Source organism: Schistocerca serialis, chromosome 4 (genome assembly GCF_023864345.2).
Source record: "Schistocerca serialis cubense isolate TAMUIC-IGC-003099 chromosome 4, iqSchSeri2.2, whole genome shotgun sequence".
In the NCBI taxonomy this organism is placed as follows: domain Eukaryota; kingdom Metazoa; phylum Arthropoda; class Insecta; order Orthoptera; family Acrididae; genus Schistocerca; species Schistocerca serialis.
The window spans coordinates 135087341-135114890 of record NC_064641.1 but is presented as its reverse complement, the minus strand read 5'-3'; the positions used below and the strand labels follow the sequence as shown (position 1 = coordinate 135114890).

Genomic DNA, 27550 nt, shown 5'->3' with positions numbered 1-27550 from the left:
AGCGGCTGTGTGTCAGCTCCTGGTCGAAAGATGTAGGTGCTTTTTTGTAAAATGATTGTAGCAAATGGCGCTAAATTTCAACAGAGTGTAGTATTATCTTCGTTCTGTGCACGCCCATTCCCTTAGAAGTTCTGGGCGCCGGTGACGAAATCTGAAAAGACTTTAAAGATATTTGTAGTTTATCGACCATAATTTCCTTCACGATATATTTAAGCATTTAACTTACTTGTCGAATTGAATTCAACTTCGTGTCGTCCATTTGTATACAGCACTATTTTTGTAAAACAAAACATAATCACTCTAAAGTCACAAGCAGCAAAATTACAACCAGCCATGAATGACACTTTCCAATATGGCGGCTCCACCAAAGACCGTCACGGATTTCTAGGCAGAAAGCACCTTTATGTTATCTCTCCAGTTGAGTGTTAAGCCCACTGGTCTGAAGCAGAATGCCGGTTGGTGTTGCAGGTGCACCAACCCGTCGTTCTACGGCTGCTCGCGCACCGGCACTGCTACCAACATCCTGAACCCGGTGACGTCGGCGCGCTTGCGCACCGTCAACTCCTTCAGCTTCCGCTACGGCCGCGTCGAGGTGCGCGCCAAGTTGCCCGCCGGCGACTGGCTCTGGCCCGGTGAGTAGGCCTGCTTGCCGCCGCTTTCCTCAGATGCCCGCTAACCACACTCTGGGTACATATGTAGACGAGGAAGCAGAGTCTGCAGGATGGCGAACCACCACTGCAAGTGTTCCACAGGGATCGATATTTGGACCGCTCTTGTTATACATACAGGGTGTTACAAAAAGGTACGTCCAAACTTTCAGGAAACATTCCTCACACACAAAGAAAGAAAATATGTCATGTGGACATGTGTCTGGAAACGCTTACTTTCCATGTTAGAGCTCAGTTTATTACTTCTCTTCAAATCACATTAATCATGGAATGGAAACGCACAGCAACAGAACGTACCAGCGTGACTTCAAACACTTTGTTACATTAAATGTTCAAAATGCCCTCCGTTAGCGAGGATACATGCATCCACCCTCCGACGCATGGAATCCCTGATGCGCTGATGTAGCCCTGGAGAATGGCGTATTGTATCACAGCCGTCCACAATACGAGCACGAAGAGTTTCTACGTTTGGTACCGGGATTGCGTAGACAAGAGCTTTCAAATGCCCCTGTAAATGAAAGTCAAGAGGGTTGAGGTCAGGAGAGCGTGGAGGCCATGGAATTGGTCCGCCTCTACCAATCTATCGGTCACTGAATCTGTTGTTGAGAAGCGTACAAACACTTCGACTGAAATGTGCAGGAGCTGCATCATGCATGAACCACATGTTGTGTCGTACTTGTAAAGGCACATGTTCTAGCAGCACAGGTAGCGTATACCGTATGAAATCATGATAACGTGCTCCAATGAGCGTAGGTGGAAGAACATGGGGCCCAATCAAGACATCACCAACAATGCCTGCCCTAACGTTCACAGAAAATCTGTGTTGATGACGTGATTGCTCAATTGCGTGCGGATTCTCGTCTCTCAATTTACAATTTGATCACGTTGGAATGAAGCCTCATCCGTAAAGAGAACATTTGCACTGAAATGAGGATTGACACACTGTTGGATGAACCATTCGCAGAAGTGTACCCGTGGGGGCCAATCAGCTACTGATAGTGCCTGCACATGCTGTACATGGTACGGAAACAACTGGTTCTCCCGCAGCACTCTCCATACAGTGACGTGGTCAACGTTACCTTGTACAGCAGTAACTTCTCTGACGCTGACATTAGGGTTATCGTCAACTGCACGAAGAATTGCCTCGTCCATTGCAGGTGTCCTCGTCGATCTAGGTCTTCCCCAGTCGCGAGTCATAGACTGGAATGTTCCGTGCTCCCTAAGACGCCGATCAATTGCTTCGAACGTCTTCCTGTCGGGAAACCTTCCTTCCGGAAGTCTGTCTTGATACAAACGTATCGCGCCACGGCTATTGCCCCGTGATAATCCATACATCAAATGGGCATCTGCCAACCCCGCATTTGTAAACGTTGCACTGACTGCAAAACCACGTTCGTGATGAACACTAACCTGTTGATGCTACGTACTGATGTGCTTGATGGTAGTACTGTAGAGCAATGAGTCGCATGTCAACACAAGCACCGAAGTCAATATTACCTTCCTTCAATTGGGCCAACTGGCGGTGAATCGAGAAAGTACAGTACATACTGACGAAACTCAAATGAGCTCTAACATGGAAATTAAGCGTTTCCGGACACATGTCCACATAACATCTTTTCTTTATTTGTGTGTGAGGAATGTTTCCTGAAAGTTTGGCCATACCTTTTTGTAACACCCTGTATACAATGCCATTAAAAAAAAACAAAAAAAAGCACCCAGGAAGAGGAAACGAAATGAAACTTCACTGGTTGACAGAGTATTTCATATCCTTTCATTTATGTATTTATGTAATAGCAAAATCGAGTCAACGTTACAGACAACTTCCCAGTGTGAGCCAACCTGTCAGTACGACGTAGCAGTCCCTCTGGTCTGGATTTATGCACTAATTCAACTGTGAATGGTGCATTAAAGCCGTTGTGTCCTCTCCTGAGGCAAACTGGCCCACAACTGTTGTAACCGATCTCTGATATCCTGGATACTGGCAATGTGATGGAGCAGACTAGCGAGCTGGCCCCATACACTTTCTATTGAGGAGAGATCTGGGGATCTTTCTGGCCAAAAGAGCACCTGAACATCATATAGACAGTTCACAAAGACACGTGCCATGTGACGACATGTACTGCCCTGTTGAAAAGTGGCCTCAAGACACTGTTGTGTGAGAAGTAACACATGAGGACATAGGATGTGTGTAACATACTGTTGCGCCGCCAGAGTTCTCTCAAATACTACCAGATGTGTCTTGAATTCATATACAATGACTCGTTGCACCATGCCTCTCCAAAACTTTGGGAGAATGGGATTTCCCTGTGGGCCGCTACCATACTCAAAAGTGGACATCAGGGGTATGCAGAACCGCAATTCATCACTGGACACAATGGGAAGCAACTCGTCGATATTCCATTCTTCCCAGTCATGACACGACTCCAGATGCAGCCATTTGCGTTGTGGTGAAGACTGCAATTTATACATGGGACAGTAAATACGTAGTCCAGCTGATCGGTGACGAATGACACAAAATGTTGCTGGGAGGCCATTACTTGTTCTTGGATGACAGACGCAAATGAAAAAGTATTACGGTTTTCTTCATTCCCACAACAGAAATCCCTAGGTCAGGTGCTGAAACCACTGTATATGACATATCCATGTCCTTCACAGTAATAGCATCTGACGTTGTTCACGCCCCTTACGTAACCTACTAGGTCTGATAACGACACTGACCACGAACAACACCAACGAACAATTCTAATCTAAGCTACACTGTTATCGGACCATGTCTATTACGTGCTTCACTCTCTGTACTAGGAAGTAAATTTAACGTAAGTTCCAACATGTGAGATATATATATCTCACAACCTCTCCACTAACAGATACAGGGTGTTTCAAAAAAATATACGTATTTCGAATATATATATATATATATATATTTACTAAACTTACGAATATGAATATGAAACTTTACACACATGTTTACGAACCTCTCAAGTTCAGATTACAGATGTTCAATATGTCCTCCATCACCAACGCGAACAGTATCACATCGATATTCAAATTCCTCGCATACTCGGGAAAGCATGTCCTCCGTCACTGATGTTATGGCAGTACGGATCCGGTTCTTTAACTCTTCCAGGTTCTGTGGGAGTGGGCCGGCCGGTGTGGCCGTGCGGTTCTAGGCGCTTCAGTCTGCAACCGCGTGACCGTTACGGTCGCAGGTTCGAATCCTGCCTCGGGCATGGATGTGTGTGATGTCCTTAGGTTAGTTAGGTTTAAGTGGTTCTAAGTTCTAGGGGACTCATGACCACAGATGTTAAGTCCCATAGTGCTCAGAGCCATTTGAACCATTTTTTTCTGTGGGAGTGGTGGTACATAAACGTTGTCATTAACGAAACCCCATAGGAGGAAGTCAGAAAGTGTCAAATCTGGTGACCGTCGAGCCCAACTGAGACATGCTAAGTCGCCAGCTCCTTGACGACCAATCCAACGGTTCGGTAGAGTTTCATTCAGATATTCACGCACTTGAGGACTCCAGTGAGGGGTCGCTCCATCTTGTTGAAAAATGAAGTTGTCTTCGTGCAGCCTCGGAAACAACCAGTTTTGTAACATAGCCAGATACTGCTGACTGTTAACCGTGTTTCCATCAAGCAAGAATGAGCCGTAAACAGATAATCGGGATATCGCACAAAACACACTGACTTTGGTCGAATCTCGTACATGGCTGCATGTAGGTTCTTAGGCCCCCAAATTCGAACATTGTGTTTGTTTAACTGACCAATAACATGGAAAGTCGCTTCATCATTGGACACGATGCGTTATGCGAAAGTTTCGTCATTGTCAATAGCATCAAGAATCTCGTTACAAAAAGTCACACGTTTGCGTTTGTCATCAGGACGCAGAGCTTGTAACAGCTGTAACTCGTACGGTTTCATAACCAACCGACGTCTCGAAACACAACAGATTGTTGTTGTAGGCAGCTGTAATTCCCGGCTGACATGACGAGTTGATTTTGAAGGACTACGTTGGAAAGCAGTTTGAATTCGTACAACATTTTCTTCAGAAACACGAGGGCGGCCAGGACTCTTTCCTTTACGTAGACATCCTGCACCTAGAAGCTATCGATATCATCTGATAATGTTTCACCCATTCGGAGGATCAATTTGATACCTTAACCTGAAACGTCTTGGCACTGTAATCACGGAATTGCACTTCGCAAACTCGAGAATACAAAATTACTTCTGCTGCGGAGTAGCCATTTTAAAGATATGACGATTACCAAGCAAAACAGAAGACAACTGACATCTAGCGGAAATTAATATAAACTAGACCATGTATTCGTTTCTCCAAAAGCCTAACCGAGATGCAGAGACCGATAGTTTGGACAAAATAATACTTTGTAATACGTATATTCTTTTTGAAACATCCTGTGCAATGTAGATAAAGACGAAAAACGACGCAACATGAAGGAAGCATCTGAATGGGGCAGAAATCCTCAGATGCGATCTACATATACATACGAAAAAATAATTGCAATTTCAGAAGAAGTGGTTGATTTATTCAAGAGAAAGAGCTTAACTAATTGTGCAAGTCAGTAACGCGCTGGTCCAAATCTGCCCCTTATGCAAGCAATTATTCGACTTGCAATTAATTGACAGGGTTGCCAGTTGTCCTATTGACGGATGTCGTGCCAAATTCTGTCAAATTGGCGCATTAGATCGTAATAATCCCGAGCTGATAGGAGGGCCCTGCCTGTAATGCTACAATCGTTCCCAGCTGGGGAAAAATGTGACCACCCTGCTGACCAAGATGGTGTTTACAAGCACAAAGACAAGCAGTAAAAGCTCTCGCCGCAAGCAGGCGGCCTTTATCTTGCTGAAATGTGAGCCAAGGATAGCTTACCATTAATGGCAACAAAACGGATGTGGTATATCATCGACGTGCTGTAGTGACGTGGATGACATACAAAAGGGGTGCTGCTATGAAAATAAATTGGAGCCATCGTTACTGTTTGTCGGACGTTATGTCGTTTGACAATCAAGTTGTTATCCCAACGCTCCCTGGGGCGACTCTAGACACGTCTTCGGCCTGTAACCTCATTGACAGGAGCAGAATTGTCTTCAGTGACGAGTCCCTCTTGGAACTGAACCACAATGACCAGCTAATACATGTCTGGAGACGTTATGGATAGTGGCTGGACACCAACCTGACTGTCGTCCACCATAAGGCCAGACAACCAGCGTTGATGGTCTGGTGTTTCATTTCATTTCATAACAGAACCACTTTGGTTGTCGTCCGCGGGATGATCTTCTATGCACAGTTTTGTTGCCCGTCAAGGCAAGCCATCCTGGACTTACATTTCAGCAAGATAATGCCCAACCGCACACGGCGAGAGTTTCAACTGCTTGTCTTCCTGCTTGCCAAACCCTATCTTGGCCAGAAAGGTCGTCAGGTCTCTCCCCAAATGGGAAAGTTGGGACCATTATTGGTATGGCCCTCCAAGCATCTCGGGATTTTGACGCTCTAACGCGCCAATTGGGTAGGGATGATGTGCCTCAGTTGGACATCCAAGAACTCTTTCAACTAATTCCAAGCCGAATAACTGCTTGTATAAGAGCCAGAAGTGGACCAAAGCGTTATTGACTTGGTCGATTTGTGAAGTTCCTTCCTTTGAATGACTCACCCATTTTCTCTGAAATTGTAGTCATTTCTTACTCTGTGCCTGTACATCACATTTACCAATTTTCGCCCAATTTAGATAATTCCTTCATTGCGCGTCGTTTTTTCTTGCCTTAGAGCGTATTACAAAAGCAAAAAATTAGTGAGAAATAGTATAGGTTTCCAGTGTCGTCGTTTCAGTTCCAAACATCTTACGTGTTCAAGAGGTAAATAAAATTGAATTTCAGTTCACGTACAGCAAATTCTGCATTACATTAGCGTCCTTCAGCTCTTTGATCACTCGAGAAGCACGTAAAGTAAGCAAGTGGCAGCACGCCATTCGCTGTTCAGGTCAGTGCGATACTGCGATCGATGTCCACAGCCGTTCGTGAAGAACAAAAGGAACCGCCGTCAGAGCCTTCAGATCGTGTAGTAAACAGTATTCTGTTCCGCCAGACGATTCGTGCTGCACCTGAGGGATACCTAGAGCCCATATTAAAATCTTTGTTTTGAGGACTTATCTGTATGCTAGCGAAACAGACAGTAACTTAACACTTGTCTGGAAATGTCGAGACTTTGCAAGTGTAATTTATCAATCGAAAAGAGTAGTTAATTTACTGCACAATACTGCAGTGTTGTTGAGCAGTATAATATCTTTATCATCTTTAGTTGCTTTTTGTACGATTTTACGTGACGTTTACAAAATATTTTTTCTTCTTAGGTATTATTAACTGTTGCTTTTCGACGAGAACAGATATTTCTCACTGACACGAAAGTTTGATGTCGGTATTACTTTTTTACAATGAAGCAAAACTTAACGTCTTCCATGAAACAACATCAGGGCGTTTTTTATTTCAAATGTTATTACCGAGGATAAAGAATTTGAAACACATCCGACCTCATAGTAATTAAAGCTACATAAAATTGTCATTTCGCGACGTAATTGCTTACGAGTAAGCATTCCTATTTCTGTGACTCAGGATCTACATTCTTATCTACACTATAATCTGCTGCCTGCTGTGAAGCGCATGGCAGTAGGTACCTCGCTTTGTACCAGTTATCAGGACTTCTTCCGCACCACACATTTAGTGAGCGTGGGAACAATAATTGTTTAAATGCCTCCATACGCGCTGTAACTAATCTAATCATGTCCTCACAATCCGTGTGAGAGCCGTATGTGGGAGGTTGTAGTAATTCCTTAGATCAAGATTTAAAGCCGCTTCTTCAGACTCTGTAAGTTGGCTCTCTCGTGAAATTTTGCGACTATCTTAAAGTGTCTGTCAGTTAAGTTAACGCAGCATGTTTGTGACAATCTTCCACGGGTCATCCATCCTGTGACCATTCGTGCTGTCTTTCCCTGCATACGTTCAGTATCCTCGGTTACCCCTATTTGGCACGGGTCCCACACACTTGAGTAATATTCTAGATGAGCCGCACGAGTGATTTGTAAGCGATCTCATTTGTGTGCTGTTTGCATTCCCTACTACTCTACAAAAAAATAAGTCTCTAGTTTTACCTACGACTCTCCCTATGTAGTCATTCAATTTCATATCCCTACAAAGTGTTATACCATGTATTTGTATGAACTGAGCTATTCCAGCCACGTCTTGTTCATACTGTAGTCATAATTGTGAAGAGCACAGGCTGCCAGCCATTGCATCACTTTGAAATCTTATCAAAGACTGACTGAATATTTGTATAACTTCGTTCAGACTGTTTTTCGTTGCAGATATCTGCATCATCTGTGAAACGGCTAGGGTTACTATTAATATTGTCCACAAGATCATTAACATACAATTTGAACATCAAGGGGCACAACACACTTCCTTGCGGTACACCGGAAATTGCTTCTACATTTGGCAATGAGTCTCCATCCAAGACAGCGTGTGGCGTCCTCCCTACCAAAATATCCTCAGAGTACGAGTCGAGTTTCCATGATCGATGTTTTTAGAATCCATGTCGGTTGCCATGAAGGAGGTCATTCTGTTCGAGATGCCTCATTGCGTTTGAGGTCAGAATACGTTCTAGCATGACACAACACATGGAGATTCTGGGGTGGAGCAGGACTACCACGAACAAGTCTGTCAAGTATGTCCCACATATGCACGATGGGGTTTAGGTCGGGACTCACCACTGGCCATTCCATTACTTCAGTGCCAAGGCTTCGCAAGACGTCCCTGATGACACTTACCCACATGGGCCCTCGAATAATGTACAGCAGTCACCACATAGTTCAACAGGATCTGTTCGATGTACTGACTGACGGTAGGGCGACCATGGACAACGACAAGATCTGTATGGCTATCAAAACTGAAGATCCCACACCATCACAGAACCTTGGAAATCTATCGATTTGCTGGACAACTTTGGGAGACACCGCTCACCATAGGTCTCTGCACATGATCACGGCCATCACCTTGCGTCAGAGGATCTCTGGACTCTTCTGTTAATAACACGTTTCGCCACTGACATGGGGATGGCAGAACTGAAGACGAGCTGTAAGATGTTGTTGTATCAAGAGGGGTACTCTAACAGGACGCATGGGTTGGATCATCCTTCCTATTAACCTGTTCATTACAGTCTGATCGGACACTGTGACTCCAGTGGCCTTTCTGTGACTGTCCTGCACTGCTCTGAAGGTATCTGTGCTTCACCGCAACGCTGAGATGGCCGAGTATCGGTCTCGAAGTGGGGTTGTAATGCTTCGGTGACCTTGTCCAACTCACCCTGTGTAGAGTGTCCACAACCTTGGATGAGGGGTGGAGAGAAACAGCCATCTGCAGCAACGTGACGGAAAGTCTATCCTTTTCGTTGCAAACAGACCGCCATTGCTGAACCGTAAAATTACTACTGGTTCACCAAAGGTTATTAATCACAATTAATACACAAAATGTAAAGTGGAAGTAGGTGCCAAGGAATAACTTGCGAAATTACTCACAATTTTCAGTAACACTCTTTATTCAAATTTGGTGCAAGACCTTACGATATTAAAAAAAAAAAGTATCATTTAACGAATAAGTCACAATTTACGATAGGAAAGGACCTTTAAATTATTATAAAAAAATTTCACGCCAGTAAAAGACAAGTACAGGCAAGCAATTTAACGTATACAACGCGACGCTGAATAATATTTCAAGCTCAGCTAAATTACAGGTGAATTTAACTCGATTAATAAATAAATACAATTTGAATATATATGACTTCACCCTTGGGCAGAAAAATTTCCCATTTGGTTACAACAACCGTAGCTACAGCCGCCCACAACAGCCTCACTCAGGCTAATTAAATGGCGCAGAATGTAACTAGTCTTCAACATATAAAGACAATCCTGTTTACAAAAGTTCTCAAAATAGAAAAACCAAAACGCATGAGTCCATGCACACCACACGGGGGGGACTCACGCTTAATAACATTAACATATCCAAAATATATAAAAAAACAAATTTTACGAATTTCTGCCAGTTAACTTACGGCAAACACACGCGCTCGCAAGGTAGGACTTGCGGACTTTTACAACATTCTCCTTTCAAGGCAACAATTTCTACCCACAATGAAATGGCAAAACTTTTGCATGGGAAGAAAACACACTAATAACCAACTACCTGTATAAAACACATAAGCACCTTGAGTAAAAGCCTTAAAAGGTACTGAATTGGAAAAACACAACAGTTTTTGCTGACTAGAAACAATATAAAAAAATCCACTACGGCGTACATTAACAACCTTGCTTGATTATATTCAAATATACATAAACACAAATTTACGTAAGTTACAGCTTCCAGATGAGCAGAAATTCGTTATGCAACTGACTAGTTCTTACCACGAGGCAATAGGTATTTTTCTTCTTTCTTAGAGTACCTTTTACTCGTGAGTTTAGTAATACTAGTTATGGCAGGCGAGAGAATGGATCAGGTCTTAGTGCCTTGCATATTAAACACTACAGCCATTGGTGCCTTAGACTTTCACAGGCATGGCAGAGGCTAACAGTCGAATAACCCGTAGGTAAGCTGGGAGGGGAACAAACCACAGATTTACTCTCACTCCCCCCTCCCCCCTTTCGTCTTCAATAGGGGACAAACGGATAACCCTTTCTAATATTACCACCTTCCTGCGAGTGAGCAGACGAGAATGAATGGCGGGAAACCCCCAATAATACGGCTGGTATAACTAACAAGAATAAGTAAATTGAATTGAATTAAACTTCATAAAATATGTTAACAATCAATACTCAACTTCTGGTGCGTTACGACTCCCAGGACTGAACCAACACAGCCGCCCGCTGCCAGCCGTTACAACGGACGCAGGAAGGCGCGCCGATTTTCAGAACCTCCTCGCCGGTCGACAGCATACGGCCGAACTGCAGATTAGGCCCCTTGTGGACCCACGCTCAGGAATATTCCTTTCGCGACGACCAGTTAATGCCCCATACAACGGAGCCGCTGCTCGCGTCGCTTACGCTGATGCCTCGGTCTTCGTGCTGTCCCTCTTATCACCGGCAGAGAAGCCGCTTCTTGATGCCCGACTGCCAACTCTCCACGAGAGCCCATACAGCCACTTCTTAAACCCACGCGAACAGCCCACTTTTCCCCTTTCCCGCTAGAGGGAGACACCGAAGCCTTCAGTTGCGACAACGGGGCCACCGCCAGAAAACGGAGGGAGACTGCTTCACGCTACGCGCTGCGGCGCGCTTTTCAAAGCTAACTTTACTACGGCTCAATTGCAACTTGTACTGCATTAAGCTGTCGCATTGCATGTGCTCGGTTGAACACAACATCCACAAATGAAACCTGCCATCTGTGTACTTCACTAGAAAACACTAGGACAATGGTACTCCCTACCTTCTGAAAGATCACCTTACACTTACACGAAACAGCCAATACATGGCGAACGATTTTAACTGTTACATACATTGCAAACGAAGATCTGAAGAAATGCAATAATACCAAAGATACCGTCTGTATGAGAGTAGATTTGATTTAACATACTGGACATTGATTCGTGTGTTCTTCTAATTCTTTTGAACAATGTATTTGTTGGCTAGCGTTACACACTGCTGAAAACAAAATTAGGACAGCCTTTTTGAGTTTTCCAATTCACTCAAGATTTATTGTTGCAACAGTGCATGTTGTTGTCGCTGTTGTTGTGGTCTTCAGTCCTGAGACTGGTTTGATGCAGCTCTCCATGCTACTCTATCCTGTGAAAGCTTCTTCATCTCCCAGTACCTACTGCAGCCTACATCCTCCTGAATCTGCTTAGTGTATTCATCTTTTGGTCTCCCTCTACTATTTTTACCCTCCATGCTGCCCTCAAGTACTAAATTGGTGATCCCTTGATGCCTCAGAACATGTCCCACCAACCGATCTCTTCTTCTGGTCAAGTTGTGCCACAAACCCCTCCCCAATTCTATTCAATACCTCCTCATTAGTTATGTGATCTACCCATCTAATCTTCAGCATTCTTCTGTAGCACCACATTTCGAAAACTATTTATCGTCCACGTTTCACTTCCATACATGGCTACACTCCATACAAATACTTTCAGAAACGACTTCCTGACATTTAAATCTATACTCGATGTTAACAAATTTTTCTTCTTCAGAAACGCTTTCCTTGCCATTGCCAGTCTACATTTTATACCCTCTCTCCTTTGACCATCATCAGCAACAGTGCATATGGAGTACATTAAATGATTATATTTACAGATCAAGCAGTTCTGTGGTCCAGGCTCGAACCATGCTGAAACACACATATTATTACATGGTGTAACCTCCAGGCGATGGTACAGATGGTGAATACTTTCCTGGGATACATTGTGCCACGCCTTCTCGAACAGCTCACGTTTGTTCTATACGAGGTGTTGGTGGGTCCGTATTATCCTGTTCGAAAAACACATCATCTTCCTGTTGCAAGAACAGCAGAAGAACGGGTCTAACAACTTTCTGCACTTGGCGAGCGCTAGTTAGCGTCCCCTCCAGAAACACCAAAGATGAACGGGAGTTGTAGCTTATCGCATCCCAGACCATAAAGCCTGTGTACGTCTTGGGCAGATGCAGTCTACGAGACAGTGCTCATGAGGTTTACATCGTATGTGCGACGACCGTCACTTGCATACAGGTAGAATCTGTGTTCATTGCTTAAGACCACGGCGCGCCATTCCATCTTCCAAGTTATCCTCTGATGGCACCAGTCGAGCCATGCATGTCGATGCTGTGGCGTGAGTGGAAGACGGGCTAGAGATGTGCGTGCCCGTAGTCCCACTGGTAATAACCGGTTCGCAACAGTTCGTGTTGACAAGTTAGGGCTCACAAACCCTCTTACCGTTGCTGTGGTAGCTGTGCGGTCTGCCACTGCTTCCCTTACACTACGACGATACTGGCGGGCGTTTGAGCTGCGTAGACGTCCAGAACCTCGTCTGCAGGTGTGAGAATGTTTTTCGCGTGAGTGCTGACACCAGCATCGTTACACAAATGACGCAGCATGTGCTAGTTGTCTGGCAACAACTTGATCCAACTTGCTCAGTTGGGCGTAGGAAGCATGGGTGCATTTCCGTGGCACAGTTACCTACCTGCCGCACACATTTGCCCCACACTGAGCCTCCTTCCTGTGGGCATTCCATATTGAAGGGTAGACACAGATGACACTCTGGTAGCTATGCCACTGCGCAGTCTGTTGGCGGACAATGTTGAAACCATTATCGGTACGTCTATCATCCCCCAGGTGGCATATGTTGTCATCGTATCAAAATCCACGTCGACTCTGTGGGTGTACTAATTTTTCTCTCGGCAGTGTATTAAAATTAAGAATGACAAAGTTATCAACTGCAGCTATGACCATTATCACATCCACAACTTATGGATCGAGTCGTTCATTTCTGTAAAGGGTCGTGTTGCAAGCGAATCTGGTACTTTACAAGATATCGTAGCTTCACCCTGCTAGGGCAGTCAAGTTGGAAGTAACAGAAGGCCTGTAGACTGCCCTCTTACTAGATGAAACAAGTACGAGTAGATAAAGTAGTATTACCGGGCACTCACTTTTCTGTTTTGCAGCCATCTGGCTGCTGCCACGCAACAACAAATACGGCGGGTGGCCGGCGTCGGGCGAGATCGACCTGATGGAGTCTCGCGGCAACCTGGGGCTGACGGTGGACAACGTCAACATCGGCGCCGAGCAGGTCGCCTCGACGCTGCACTTTGGCCCCTACTACCCCGTGGACGCCTACCAGTCGGCCAGCTTTTCGCAGAACAGCGCCGCCGGCCAGGGCTACGACAAGGACTTCCACTCCTACCAGCTCGAGTGGACGCCAGGTGGGTACAAGTCGCTCTGGAGCAGTGGTTCCTCTAAAGGGTAAATTGTCCCAGGGGCAAAAACGAAAGGTTTTGATTATGTTTTGATCAAGAGACTAAATTATTTTTAAAAGATTGTTACTACGAGGGTTGTCCAGAAAGTAAGTTCCGATCGGTCGCGAAATGGACACCACAGTGAAAACTTGATGAAGCTTTGTACAGACATGTTGGGGAGTGTCTCTAGTATGACCGTCAATTGCACTAAGACACCCTTTTCAGTTGTGAGCACACTGTGAGCGAGTAAAGGTGCCTAGAACAACAATGTCTCCCGCAAAGTAGAAGGGTCCGCTGAGAGGCTTCGCCTTAATGAACGCAGCCCACTTAACACAACTGCCAAGCACTTCCTTCTTCATGGCAGTTCTCAGCCGCACTCTGCAGGGGCAGTGAAGATGCTCCTGCAGCATTTTCGGTGGGAAGTTATCACCCACAGCATAGCCCTAATTGGCTGTGTTCACTTGAAACGCTGGATACAAAGACAACACTTGGGCGCAGGCTACGCGCTATAGACCATCGTAGAGAATTATCTGAAAGCACAGGCGCCTGTCCTCTATGGCGATGGTGCTGGAAATTTGGTATAACGCTCCGACAAATGTCTAAGTCAGAGCGGAGACTATGCAGAGAAGTATCTGAAAAGTGTAGCTAACTCTTGCAAATAAAATGTTTCTGATTTTCACTGTGATTTTCATTTAGCGCCCGATCGGAACTTACTTTCTGGACAGCCCTCGTATTAGCACTAAAGGCGAACATCACTAACACTCCATAGCGGCCATCGAACCCGATACACAGAATTGCTACTCTTATCATTTACACTGATCAGTCAGAACATTATAACAGCCTACCTATTAGTAGCAGTATGTCCACCTTTCGCATGGATAACAAATGCGACGCGTCGTGGCATGTAAGTAATAAAGGGTTGGTAGGTCGCTAGAAGGAGTTAGCGTCAAAAGTCACCTAATTCCATAAATTCCGGGGAAAGGGGCGAAGAGCTCTGACGCCATGTTCAATTACATCCCAGATGTGTTCGATTGGGTTCTGATCTGGCTAACTGGGGAGCCAAGACGTCAACTGGAACGCGCCACTGTGTTCCACGAGGCGCTCCTTTACACTACTCGAATTGCGATATGGCGCATTATCTTGTTCAAGCTTGACACTGTCTTCGGGAAACATGATCGTCATGAAGGGCTGTACATGGTCTGTAATCATTATACGATACTGTTGGGCCGTCATGGTGTCTTCCACGAGCTCTACTGGACACATGGATGCCCACATAAGTGTTCTCCATAGAATTATGGAGCCTCCGCCATCTGATCTCCATCTTGCAGGACAGGTGTCAAGGAGCTGTTCCCCTGAAGATGACGGATAAACGCCCTGTCATCGGCACGATGAAGACGATATCGGGATTTATCATACCATGCAACTGTCTGCAACTGCGCCAAAGTCAGTGCCGATGATCAAGTGCCAATTTCAGTCGTGGTTCTGTATTTTTTGGTGTTAATATTGTCACATGCGTGGGTCGTCGGTTGCGAAGGCCCATCGTTGGGAGTGTTCGGTGCACTGCATGTTCAGACACAATTGTACTCTGCCCAGCATTAAAGTCTGATGTTAGTCCCACCACAGATCGCCGTCTGTCCTGTTTTACCAGTCTGCCCAGCCTACGACGTCCGACATTCGTAATGAGAGGTGGCCACCCAAACCCACGACATCTGGACGTGGTTGCACCTTCGTTTAGCCACGTGTTGAAGGCACTCACCACAGCAATGCTCGAACATCCGACAAGTTGTGCAGTTTCCGGAATGCTCATGCCAAGCCTCTGGGCCATCACAATCTGCCCTAGATCAAATTCAGATCGATCGCGCACCTTCCCTGTTCTACACATGGACAGCACGCTGACTGATACTACATGCACCGTGCGTGTGTCTGACTAGCAGTCAGTCGTCGCCAGATGACGCTGCTATCGCCTGGGTGGGTTTACATCGATAGTAGGTCGATGGTCACAATATTCTGGCTGAACAGTGTATATATATAAGGAGACTTCAAAAACTAAGTTGCACATTATAATTACAGGCCAAGTAACTTTCATTGATTGCTGTACTACACTTCCAAGCGACACAGATTCATGACACTATCTTTCAACATAAGTGCCTAGTCTCTGTAGTCACCGGTCGGAGCGTTCTAGCAATAATTCGCTTCCTCGACGATTTGTCACGGATCCTTTCGAGAACCGCTGTGTGAACGTTGGAAAATCTTTCCATCCACATGTTCTTTCAGACTGTCCAAATGATAGTCTGGACAATGTCGTCGTTGGTTCCTCCCTCCTGATCAGTATCACCAACGTCTGTGCGGCCTCACTCAAGTATTCCATTAATGTTGTATTTCACTGTCAAGTATTGCACTACTGTTGGACGTGCCGCTGCAACTGGTCCGTGGACTTCCAGGATTTCACGGCAACTCTGTGTGCAATTTAGCCGTTTCCCCACAAGAATCGTACTGTCCCACTTACTTCAACTGTTGAGTATGTTCCCTTTTATCGCACCTTTTCACTCGCACACTGTGTGTTATCCGTACCGCAGCAGAACTCTGGCAGCAGGAAACCCTAGAACATGTACTCTCCTCTGACAACGCGCCACACTTGTTGGGCTATGTTCTTAGCGTGCGACGACATTAGTTTCTAAACTCTCTTGCTTCATCCAAACGTTCGTCTAGCCAATATAAGGAATTGGCGGCACATATGTTCTCAGTTTCTGTCTGAAGTTACTTTACGAGGGTTATTCCAAAAGTAAGGTCCGATTGATTGCCAAATTGAAACCACAGTGAACATCAGAAATGTTTTACTTGTAACAATTAGCTACACCTTTCAACTACTTCTCTACGTAGTCGCCGTTCTGACTTAGACTTTTGTCATAGCGTTGTACCAACTTTTCAATAGCCTCATCATAGAAGGCAGTCGCCAGTGCTTTCCGCCAATTCTCCACGCTGGCCTACACCTTGTTGTCTGTGTCAAAATGTTGTCTTCAAAGACAGCGGTTCATGTGACCAGAGATGAAACTCAGGGGGAGACAATTGCGGACTGTATTGTGGGTAATCTCACATTTCCATTTGAAAACGATGCAGGAGCATCTTCATTGCCCCTGCAGAATGCGGCTGAGAATTGTCTTGAAGAAGAAACAGCACGACAGTTATGTAATGTTAGCTGCATAGCTTCAGGCGAAATTTCTCACCAGGCCCTCGTACTTGGCGGCAGACACTATTTTCTAGACATCTTTACGCACTCACTGCGAGCTCAGAAATGAGAAGAGCGACGTGATGCTAACTGGGGTTATACTAGAGACACTACCCAACACATCTGTGCAAAGCTTTATCGGATTTTCATAGTCGTTTCCATTTCGCGACCGATCGGACCTTACTTTTGGAATAACCCTCGTACTATCTATTGAGTGTTTCACATCACTAGTTAACTGGTCAAACATTTTAATCGCCAACTACCTCACTACTTTCTGCACTGTGCCAGAGGTGGGTAGAATTTGGTGTATACACTGATGAGCGAAAACATTATGACCACCTGCTTAATAGCTTGTTTGTCCTTCTTTGAACCGAAATACATCACTGGTTCTGCGTATCAGGGATCCGACAGTTTGTTGATAGGTTTGTGGAGGTATGTGGCATTAGCCGTCTACGCACAGCTCATGAAATACGCGCAAATAACAGGCCGCTCATTTGTGTACCGACCCAGGTGGGTTCCATAGGATTCACATCAGGCGAATGTGGTCGCCAGGACATCAACGTGAGTTCACTGTAATGCTTCTCAAAGCAAGGTTCTGCCTCCGAGACACACACTATTATACTGCTGAAAGGTGATGTCACCGTCGGGGAAGACATCCAGTATGAAGGGATGCACGTGATTCGCAGCTGTCAGCGTGTCTTCGGTTATGGTCACAGGTCCCTTGCAAGCGCAGGAGAACGTCTCCCATAGAATATTACTGCTCTCATCATCCTGCGTCTGTGGCGCGCTGCACGTTTCGAGCCGCCGTTCACCTCGATGAACGCGTTTGTGTAGCCGACTAGCGACCTAGTGTAGCAAAAATGTGATTCTCCCGAAGAGACGACGTGTTTCCATTGATCGACCTTAAAATCCCGATGGACCATGCCCACTGCGATCATAACTGACGATGCCATTGGATCAACATGTCAGCACGTATGCGTGGTCTGCTGCGCAGCTCCGTGTCAATAATGTACAATGAACGGTGAGCTCCGAAACACTTGTGCGTGCACCAAGATTGCGCTCTTTCGGCAGGGATGCCACAGATTACCATCTATCCCACTTTACACAGCAGAGAAGCCTCCGAACCCGCCGGCCGGGGTGGCAGAGCGGTTCTAGGCGCCGGCCGGTGTGGCCGTGCGGTTCTAGGCGCGTCAGTCTGGAACCGCGTGATCGCTACGGTCGCAGGTTCGAATCCTGCCTCGGGCATGGATGTGTGTGATGGCCTTAGTTAAGTTTAAGTAGTTCTAAGTTCTAGGGGACTGATGACCACAGATGTTGAGTCCCATAGTGCTCAGAGCCATTTGAACCATTTTGAGGTTCTCGGCGCTACAGTCTGGTACCGCGCGACCGCTACGGTCGCAGGTTCGAATCCTGCCTCGGGCATGGATGTGTGTGACGTCCTTAGGTTAGTTAGGGTTAAGTAGTTGTAAGTTCTAGGGGACTGATGACCTCAGAAGTTAAGTCCCATCTCAGAGCCATTTGAACCATGTTTTGAACCTCCGAACCCCACGTTCTATGAAGAGTCGTGGACGTCCAACCATTTATCGCGTAGTGGTGGTTTCACCGTCCTTCTACCTCTTGCCGTAGCTGCTCACGACAGAAGCTCGTGAACATTCGACCGCCGTTTCCGAGATACTCGTTCACTGGCTCTGCGTAATACCGTTTCCGAGATACTCGTTCACTGGCTCTGCGTAATAGTAATCTGACCTTTGTCAAAGTCGCTCACCTCAGCTGATTTCGCCATTTGCAGTTCATATTTTCGCCAGGATAATCCTCCATCCGTCTCTTCTGCGCTTAGGTACTTTCCATAGCGCGTCAGGTGCTCGCAACGTCACCAGGCAGCATCCAACCTCACGGTGGGCAGTTATAATGTTTTGGCTTATGAGTGTACATATTATTGTTGTTCTCCAACTGTCATTGACTGTTGGCAACAAAGTTCATAAGGGAGTTAATGTTCGACAAGTCTGCTGTCAGCACGCTCAACTATTGTTTAAACTGCTGGTTAAAAATGTTCTAGACTGGACACCACATATTAACCTCATTATGCGCGTCTGTGCAAGAAACACTTTCCCTAGTGGGGAGTCGTCCCAGAATATGACGCCACAAAAAATCAGTGAATAGCCTTGGGAATAGTATGTCCTTTTTTTATAATTTCATATCCACTCATCATTCTTAGAGCAAAAGTTGTAGAACTTATAAGTTTAAGGAGATCTGTAACTGCGATTTACAGTTCGGGTTCTTAGCACTACAAACACCTAACAATTTAGATTAATCTTTCCTTATTTTTTGATGTTCTCCCATGCTCTTATTTCGAACGATTTGGTAAGGCTTTGGTAGTAAGAAATTACATTTATTTTGTTTTATCTAAGTTCAAAGACAGTGAAATTCTTTTGTAACAAAGAAGTTATCTACTTCTGCCGCTCTGACGGCAGCAATGTCATGTGTAAATGGCGCGATTTACAAAATAAATTGCACGACTATCAAAAAACCTCTCAGCAGACCAGCTAAACTATCACTTAACACGTTGGAGCCTCAAGGCTTGGCAATTCCCTTGCTGCATGTCACATTTTTTTATTAATTTCACAACGCACTTACCATTTTCAGCAGTATATCATCTCGTAATTCCATCTATCCTTTACAAACAAAAGTATACGTTTGCCGAAATTCAGTTATATAGGTATCATACGTGTAATGTTAAGGAAGCTGTTTTCAATTACATTTATTATTTTATGAAAATGCAGAAAATTTTCGTGATTCGTAAGAAGTGGCAGACCATTGGACTGAAATCAACAAACCTGTGTCAATAACGAACAAACATGTGTGATCAAAAATTCGTCAAGTCTTGAACTATATTGACTGCTCTACTGCATGTGTAACATGCTGTTACGCAAACTATTATGATGCAGACGTAATCTCGGGTATTTCCTAATTATGTCTTATCACCTGCTGACGGATATCTTATCTCCACTTTTTTCCGATGCCACACACACTTCATTATCATTCGTTTAATCAGCTACAAGAAAGTAAACATAGAGGGAGTATTTTTCAGTGGACCTTAATCCATGATACTTTAAATCACGAATACCTTCATGAGGCGTTGTTGTTGTTGTTGTAATCTTCAGTCCAAAGACTGGTCTGACGCAGCTCTTTATTCCAAGTAACTACTGCAACTCACATCCTTCTGATTATGCCTACTGTATTCATCTCTTGATCTCCCTCTGCGATTTTCACCCCACACACTTTCCTCCAGTACCACACTGGTGATCCCTTGATGCCTCAGAATATGTCCTACCAACCGACCCCTTCTTATAGTCAGGTTATACCACAAATTTCTCTTCTCCCCAGTTCTATTCAGTATCTCCTGATTAGTTACGTGATCTACCCATCTAATCTTCAGCGTTCTTCTGTAACACCACATTGCAAAAGCTTCTATTCTCTTCCTGTCTAAACTGTTTATCGTCCATGTTTCACGCCCATACAAATACTTTCAGAAAGGACTTCCTGACATTTAAATCTGAACTCGATGTTAACAAATTGCTCTTCTTCAGAAACGCTTTTCTTGCCATTGCCGATCTACATCTTATATTCTCCCTACATCGATCATCATCAGTTATTTTGCTTCCCAAATAGCAAAACTCATCTACTACTTTCAGTGTCTAATTCAATCATCATCACCTGATTTAATTCGACTACATTACATTATCACTGTCGTGCTTTTGTTGATGTCAATCTTACGTCCTCTTTTGAAAACATTGTCTATTCAGTTCAACTGCTCATCCAAGTGTTAACTTAAAGAAACTGTGACCCATCATCAAAATACTTTGTACACTTGCAGCTGTGACGCAAACTCCTACGCAAGGGAAGGAAAGAAATATTTCACATATTTAAAAGTCGCCTATCTCAAAATTTCTACAGTTTCCCGAGAACCTAAGAAAAAAATTCTTCACGTACAACTTGAGTTCTTATCACAAATCAATTTTTATTTTATTTCATCAGTACTAAGCTACTACTGTTGAAAACCATCAAGGATGTTGATCAGCCTTGCATTATCGCTATAAAGGTGAGACATAGTCTATTGTATATGACATTCGAAATAGTCTACTATTTAAGTATAGCAATTTCACATTTCAATCTATAAAATACCACATTAATGTTCTTTGTGATAAAATTCAAGTGAAAGTTCCATTCTCACGCTGATACTGTATTATAATGTACATTTAATATATATTCATTCCACACACCTTTTCAGGAATTAAATATCTTGAGCCTGCCATTAAATTTTTGTTATATCATTGTTCCATGTTCACGACAATATTTCAATCTCTAGCACGTTTTTCTTTGTAATCTACAGACTACATAAAGTTCAGCATTGATGGTACCGAGATAGGAACGGTTACTCCTACGGATGAAGGTTTCTGGGCCTATGGAGGATTTAATACAAATGTACCAACGGCTGAAAACCCATGGAGATACGCTACTAAAATGGCTCCTTTCGATCAAGAGGTAAGACACAGTCAGTTTCTGGCTTCGCTTGTTTTTGTAAGACTTCGGTTTACAGGTATATTTTACATTCAAGATTCTTACGACCTTATGATACTTACCTAGCAATAAGCCTTTCTGTAGCTTCTCAAATTGGTCGTTCACTATACATCAGCCTACACCACTGAAGGCAAAATTTGAACACTATCTGAGGTGCATAGTGTATGTGGAACTACAATGAAGAAGGAACGAAGAAAATATATATCTGTGTATCAAAGGAAACGTCACTGGAGTTATAATTATGCAAGTTCGTAGAAGATTGAAGAATCAATCTAATCCAGAAACTGTAATAGTGAAGGATTTTATCGTTCAAAGGCTATGCAGTATTGTGTTTATATACAGGGAACAGAAGCTGTAACTTCAGATTTACACTTCCTAAGCAGTCGTCAGATATACTGCAATGTAAATTACATCAAGTATATATTGCAAAAAGCTTTATTTTTCAGTACAAGATAGTAAATTATGATGGTCATATTTTATTTGTAGACATCGTAAAAACACTGAAAACGCAAAGAAGAATAAGATATTTAAAATGTGGTGAACAAATACTGAGCATAGAGGCAAATAATGAACATGATGTACAGCATTTACTTTCACAAACAGGTAATAACTAAGGTGAAAAGGAAACAGGAGGCAAAAGGTTCTGGAGAAAATATAGCTTCCTTGGGAAGAAAGTGGTGTATAAGATCTTTATTCAACACATATAACATATCAAGAGGAACTGTCAGAAAAATCGTTGTAAATATAGAAGTTCACAAGTTGTTGCTGTTTCCTTAGTTCAGTACATCACGATCACACAGACTTTAGAAATTTATTCTAACGCTTCATATGTTCACTCAAATTTAGATCCAACAAAGATATTAAGAAATGTTATGGCATTAAAATGTCTAGAAGTATGTGCATCATGTCTGAGATTAGCACCTCTGATAATAAAATTAGAACAATTTGCAATATTGTTAAAAGGGGAAAAGGGCAAGTGAGAACACAGGAAGATTATATTTCTATCAGACTAACTGATAACGTTGTTAACAAAATGTCAGAAGTATATTTTAACAATCATTTTGAAGAGTTGTAGAGAAAATAGGATCCAGCTGTTCATTAGAAAGTGCAAGCCTGTATGTGGAAGAGGCAATACATATACAATCCAATAAAATTTAAATTCAACCCACCTCTCCTACTGAAATCAGGAAAATAATAAATTCACTAACACATAACAGCTTTCAAGGGATTGATGGCATTTCCAACAGAGTAATAAAAGCTCTATCCCAACAGCTAAGTAGATTCCCAACCATATATGTAGTAGCTCACTAAAACAGGGCTAAAAAATTGGATAGGTCTGATGCTAGCTACTACTGCCCAATCTAATTTCTGACAGCTTCATCCAAGATTCCTGAAAAAGTGATATTCAAATGTAGCTTCACTTATTTGTAAAAATGGAGTACTAAGAAAATGTCAGTTTGGTTTCCAGAAAGGCTTTTCGACAGAAAATGCGATATATGCTTTCACAGATCAAATATTAAATTCTCTGAATAACCAGACACCACCAAATGGGATTTTTTGTGATCTCTTAAAGGATTTTGACTATGTGAAGTATGAAATTCTTCCACATAGACTCGCGTATTGTGATGTGAATGGGACAGGGCCAAAATGATTTAGTTCATATTCAACTGGAAGAATGCAGAAGATTGAAATTAACAGTACAGGTAATCTAGAAATTTGAGCACAGTCCTCTAATTGGGGAGGTATCAAGAATGGTGTCCCACAGGGTTCAGTCTTGTGTCCCTTATTGTTCTTATTATACACTGAAGAACCAAATAAACTGGTACACCTGCCTAATATCGTGTAGGGCCACCACGAGCACGCAGGAGTGCCGCAACACGGCATGGCGTGGACTCGGCTAATATCTGAAGTACTGCTGGAGGGAACTGACACCGTGAATGCTGCAGGGTTGTCCATAAATCTGTAAGAGTCCGAGGAAGTGGAGATCTCTTCTGAACACCCCGTAACAAGGTATCCCAGATATGCCCAATAATGTTCATGTCTGGAAAGTTTGGTGGGCAGCGGAAATCTTTAACTCAGAAGAGTGTTTCAACTGCGCCAGACACTTGTCTTATATAGGCGTTACCGAATGCAGCGCGATATTCTGCATTTTGCATATATTTGTATTTCAATACACATGCCTGTACCAATTTCTTTGATGCTTCAGTGTATATTAATGACTTGCCACTCTATGTTCCTAAAAATGCAAAGTTATTTCTTTTTGCTGATGATACAAGTATATAATCTTAACCAATAGACAAGAATTAGCTGAAGAAAGTGTGAAATAGGAAAATTGTTAAGTGGTTCTCTACAAAAGGACTCACTAAATTTTGAGAAAACACTGTATATACAGTTCTGTACAGTAAACGGTATTACACTATTGATAAATATACACTTCGAACAGAATTTTGTTGCTAAGGGAGAATATTCAAAATTCCTGGGTGTGTTGCATTGATGAGAAATGGAACTGGACAAAACAGATTGATCATCTATTGAAACATTCAAGTTCAGCTACTTGTGCTATTAGGGTTACTGGCAAATTTTGGTGATAAACATATCAGTAAATTAGCCTATTATGCCTATTTTCAGTCACTGGTTTTTCATGTGGCATCATATTATGTGGTAATTCATCATTAAGAGAAAAAGTAGTCATTGCACAAATACGTGTAATCAGAATAATAGTTGGAGCCCACCCAAGATCACCTTTATTTAATGAAGTTAGGATATTCACAGTAATTTCGCTATACATATCTTCACTTACGAAATTTGTTATTAATTGAGCTGGGAAGGTAAGGGAATTAGAATTAATGGAAGAAGGCTTACCAAGCGGAGCGTTTCGTCACAGGGTTATTTGGTAAGCGTTATAGCGTTACGGAGATGTTTAGCAAACTCAAGTGGCAGACCCTGCAAGAGAGGCGCTCTGCATCGCGGTGTAGCTTGCTGTCCAGGTTTCGAGAGGGTGCGTTTCTGGATGAGGTATCGAATGTATTGCTTCCCCTTACTTATACCTCCCGAGCTGATCACGAATGTAAAATTAGAGAGATTCGAGTGCACACGGACGCTTTCCGGCAGTCGTTCTTCCCGCAAACCATACGCGACTGGAACAGAAAAGGGAGGTAATGACAGTGGCACGTAAACTGCCCTCCGCCACACACCGTTGGGTGGCTTGCGGAGTATAAATGTAGATGTAAATGTAGAACTTGAGATTTGCTGATGATATTGCATTACTGGCCAAAGACTTCGCAGAGCTCCAAAACTTAGTTACAGATCTTGCATCGGAATGTTTGCTGGTTGGCTTGAACATGAACCTTTCCGAAACAAAAGTAATGTCCAACAAATGGGTCCCAGCTGGAGATGTGAAAGTCAAGGACAGTCTATTAGAGGAGGTCAGTGAATATGTCTACCTTGGCCAGATTATAAATATGAAGGGAGACATAAGGCCAGAAATCTATCGACGCATCGAGCTTGGCTGGCAAGCATTTGGGAAGCATTCAACAGTATTCAGATAAAAAATGCCAGTAAATCTGAAGAAAGTAGTATTTGATCAATGCATTCGTCCTGTGATGATGTATGGCTGCGAGACATGGACACTGAACTCATTTACAAAAGGGAAACTCAGGACAGCACAGAGAGCCACGGAGAGATCAATGCTGGGCTATACAAGAAAGGATAGGAAAAGGGCAGATGACATGTGGTCTGTGACGAAGGTTAACATCTTAGAGACAGTAGGTTCCTTGAAATGGCAGTGGGCTGGCCACGTCACAAGAAAAAAAGACAACAGATGGACGAAGCTAGTACTGGAGTGGAGTCCGAGAGAGCACTGGAGGCCTAGAGGAAGACCACCAGACAGATGGGACAAAGACATCAAGAAGATCACTGGTAACACCTGGCAGAGAACTGCCCAAGACTGTCCCACTTGGAGAAGACTGCTGAAAGCCTACCTGAATCCACGACTCGAAGAGGCCACATCATTTAATGATTGAATTAGCTGATGATGATGATGATGATGATGATGATGAACCCATCCAAATTCAAAAGTAATAGCAAAGTGCATAGCTAAAATACTAGAAGAAAAAATGATCTTCAGTATTCCGGGTTAGATATGAATTTGGCACAAAAGTAATAGCAAAGTGCATAGATAGAATACTAGAAGAAAGGATGATGTTCAGTATTCTGGGTCAGATCTGACTTTGGCAGACAAAGGGGTGAATTATGCTACCATAAAAATCTTTGGTCATTTACCAAATACCATTAAAAGTCTGACAGATAGCCAACCAGAATTTAAAAACAAATTAAAAGAATTTCTGAATGACAACTCCTACTCAGTAGCTGAATTTGTATTATGTATGAAATGCCTCAAGTAGTAATTGTAAAAAAAGGTATATATAACGTGTAAGGGAAACTGGCGTTAAATGACACATCCCGCATCATTGCGAAATGTCGTAATCATGATCTATGGAACAATATTAATGCATTAACGAAATATTATTATATTTCACTATATGAAAGATGTAATGATTTGACATATACATTACATTTGTAGGTTTTACGTTTCTCATTGTGCATACATTTTCTTTCTTCTTTTACCAGACTGGCAGGTGCTGTTTGGAGCTATGGACAATATCTATCTCCTTCATAACAGAATAAAATAATCAGAAGATTCTCTAAACTATAGCGGTGAATTTTACTGTCTAATCTTAATACTAGAGTTACATATGAACAGAAGTGTCTCATTAAGGTCCAAGAATATTTAACAATGTTTAACAAACATAATAACTATATAGAAGCAGTAATAAATGTACAGTTCAGTGATAATACATTATTTCTACATATTTCTTAGGTCAATATATGAGCCCATCACATATGAAAACACTGTTATTATAAATGTTATGCAGTATAGTAACAGTTTTAGATGAATATTTCTATTTAGTTGTGACCTTTATTTTTATGATAGCTTATACTTACCTGTATAAAATATTTTCAGTACTACATCATCATTAACCTGGCTGTTGGAGGAACAAATGGGTACTTCCCCGACAATGCACAGAACACTGGAGGAAACAAGCCATGGATCAATTCGTCACCCACGGTATGAGGCTTTTTTTTATAATATTCATTGTCTCAGGTTATCCAGTGTGTGAATTTCTGACAGCAGCGGAACATACTAAGCTATACTATCATAAGATCTTGTGTGCAAGTATAAGGGATGAAAGGTATTATTATTACATAAAACATTATGCAGATTCTGATAACTCGCTTTATCTTTTAATAACTGAAAATGGTGACTTCGAAAAATTACAAATGTGAGTCTATAGCCGACATAGTTCTTTATCCCTCATCCAGGACGTAACAAACACTTCACAATTACCACGAGCTAAACATTAGTAACTATTCACTTCGCTGATGCCTGAAATTTACGTAATGCTTTTAAATTGTATTCTGTTTCCACTAAAAGCAAAAGCAAGGTTAGAGTTAAACATCCCGTCGACAACGAGGTCCTTTGTGACGGAGCCCAAGCTCGGATTTCGAAAATATAGGGAAGGAAATCGGACATGCTCGTTTTCAAAGAAACCATCCCGGCATTTGCTTGGAGAAATAGAGAAATTATGGAAAACCTAAATCTGGAGTGTGGAACGGGGTTTGAACTATTGTCCTCCCGAATGCGGGTCCAGTGTGCTGATCACTGCTCCTCCTCGCACTGTGTTTCCTCTTGGGAACATTATGTTGGAATGTATGAAAGAGTTCGTCTAATTTCTTCGTTCTTGTATCTCAATGCGAGATGCTTCTAATAGTTTGCACAGCGATATCTGTTGCGAAAGCTGGAAGGCAATCCAAAGGGATTCTGGTCGTATGAAAATACACCAGCAGAAAGACACAATCAATAGCTTCTGAGCGCGATAACAATGCCGCTAATCACAGTGCCACTACACCAGAGTTACTAAGAACGGTTTTCCAAAATTCCTCCACCAAACAAGACGGATTAAGTATTCCAGAACTGGAAACAAGAACAAGTACTAACACATGTAACTTAGACGTAGATATCCCCGATGTAGCCAA

The 27550-nt window shown here is 43.0% G+C and overlaps 1 protein-coding gene across 1 annotated transcript in view; it reads left to right on the top strand.

The window, feature by feature from the left end:
- LOC126473601 (beta-1,3-glucan-binding protein-like) overlaps positions 1–27550 on the top strand; it is a 68296-nt gene that overhangs the window by 29035 nt on the left and 11711 nt on the right. Inside the window, exons 3-6 of the mRNA XM_050100760.1 lie at positions 469–632; positions 13360–13617; positions 21267–21418; positions 26478–26582. Of these exons, the coding sequence (XP_049956717.1) occupies positions 469–632; positions 13360–13617; positions 21267–21418; positions 26478–26582 (679 nt within the window). The remainder of the gene's footprint in view (positions 1–468; positions 633–13359; positions 13618–21266; positions 21419–26477; positions 26583–27550) is intronic.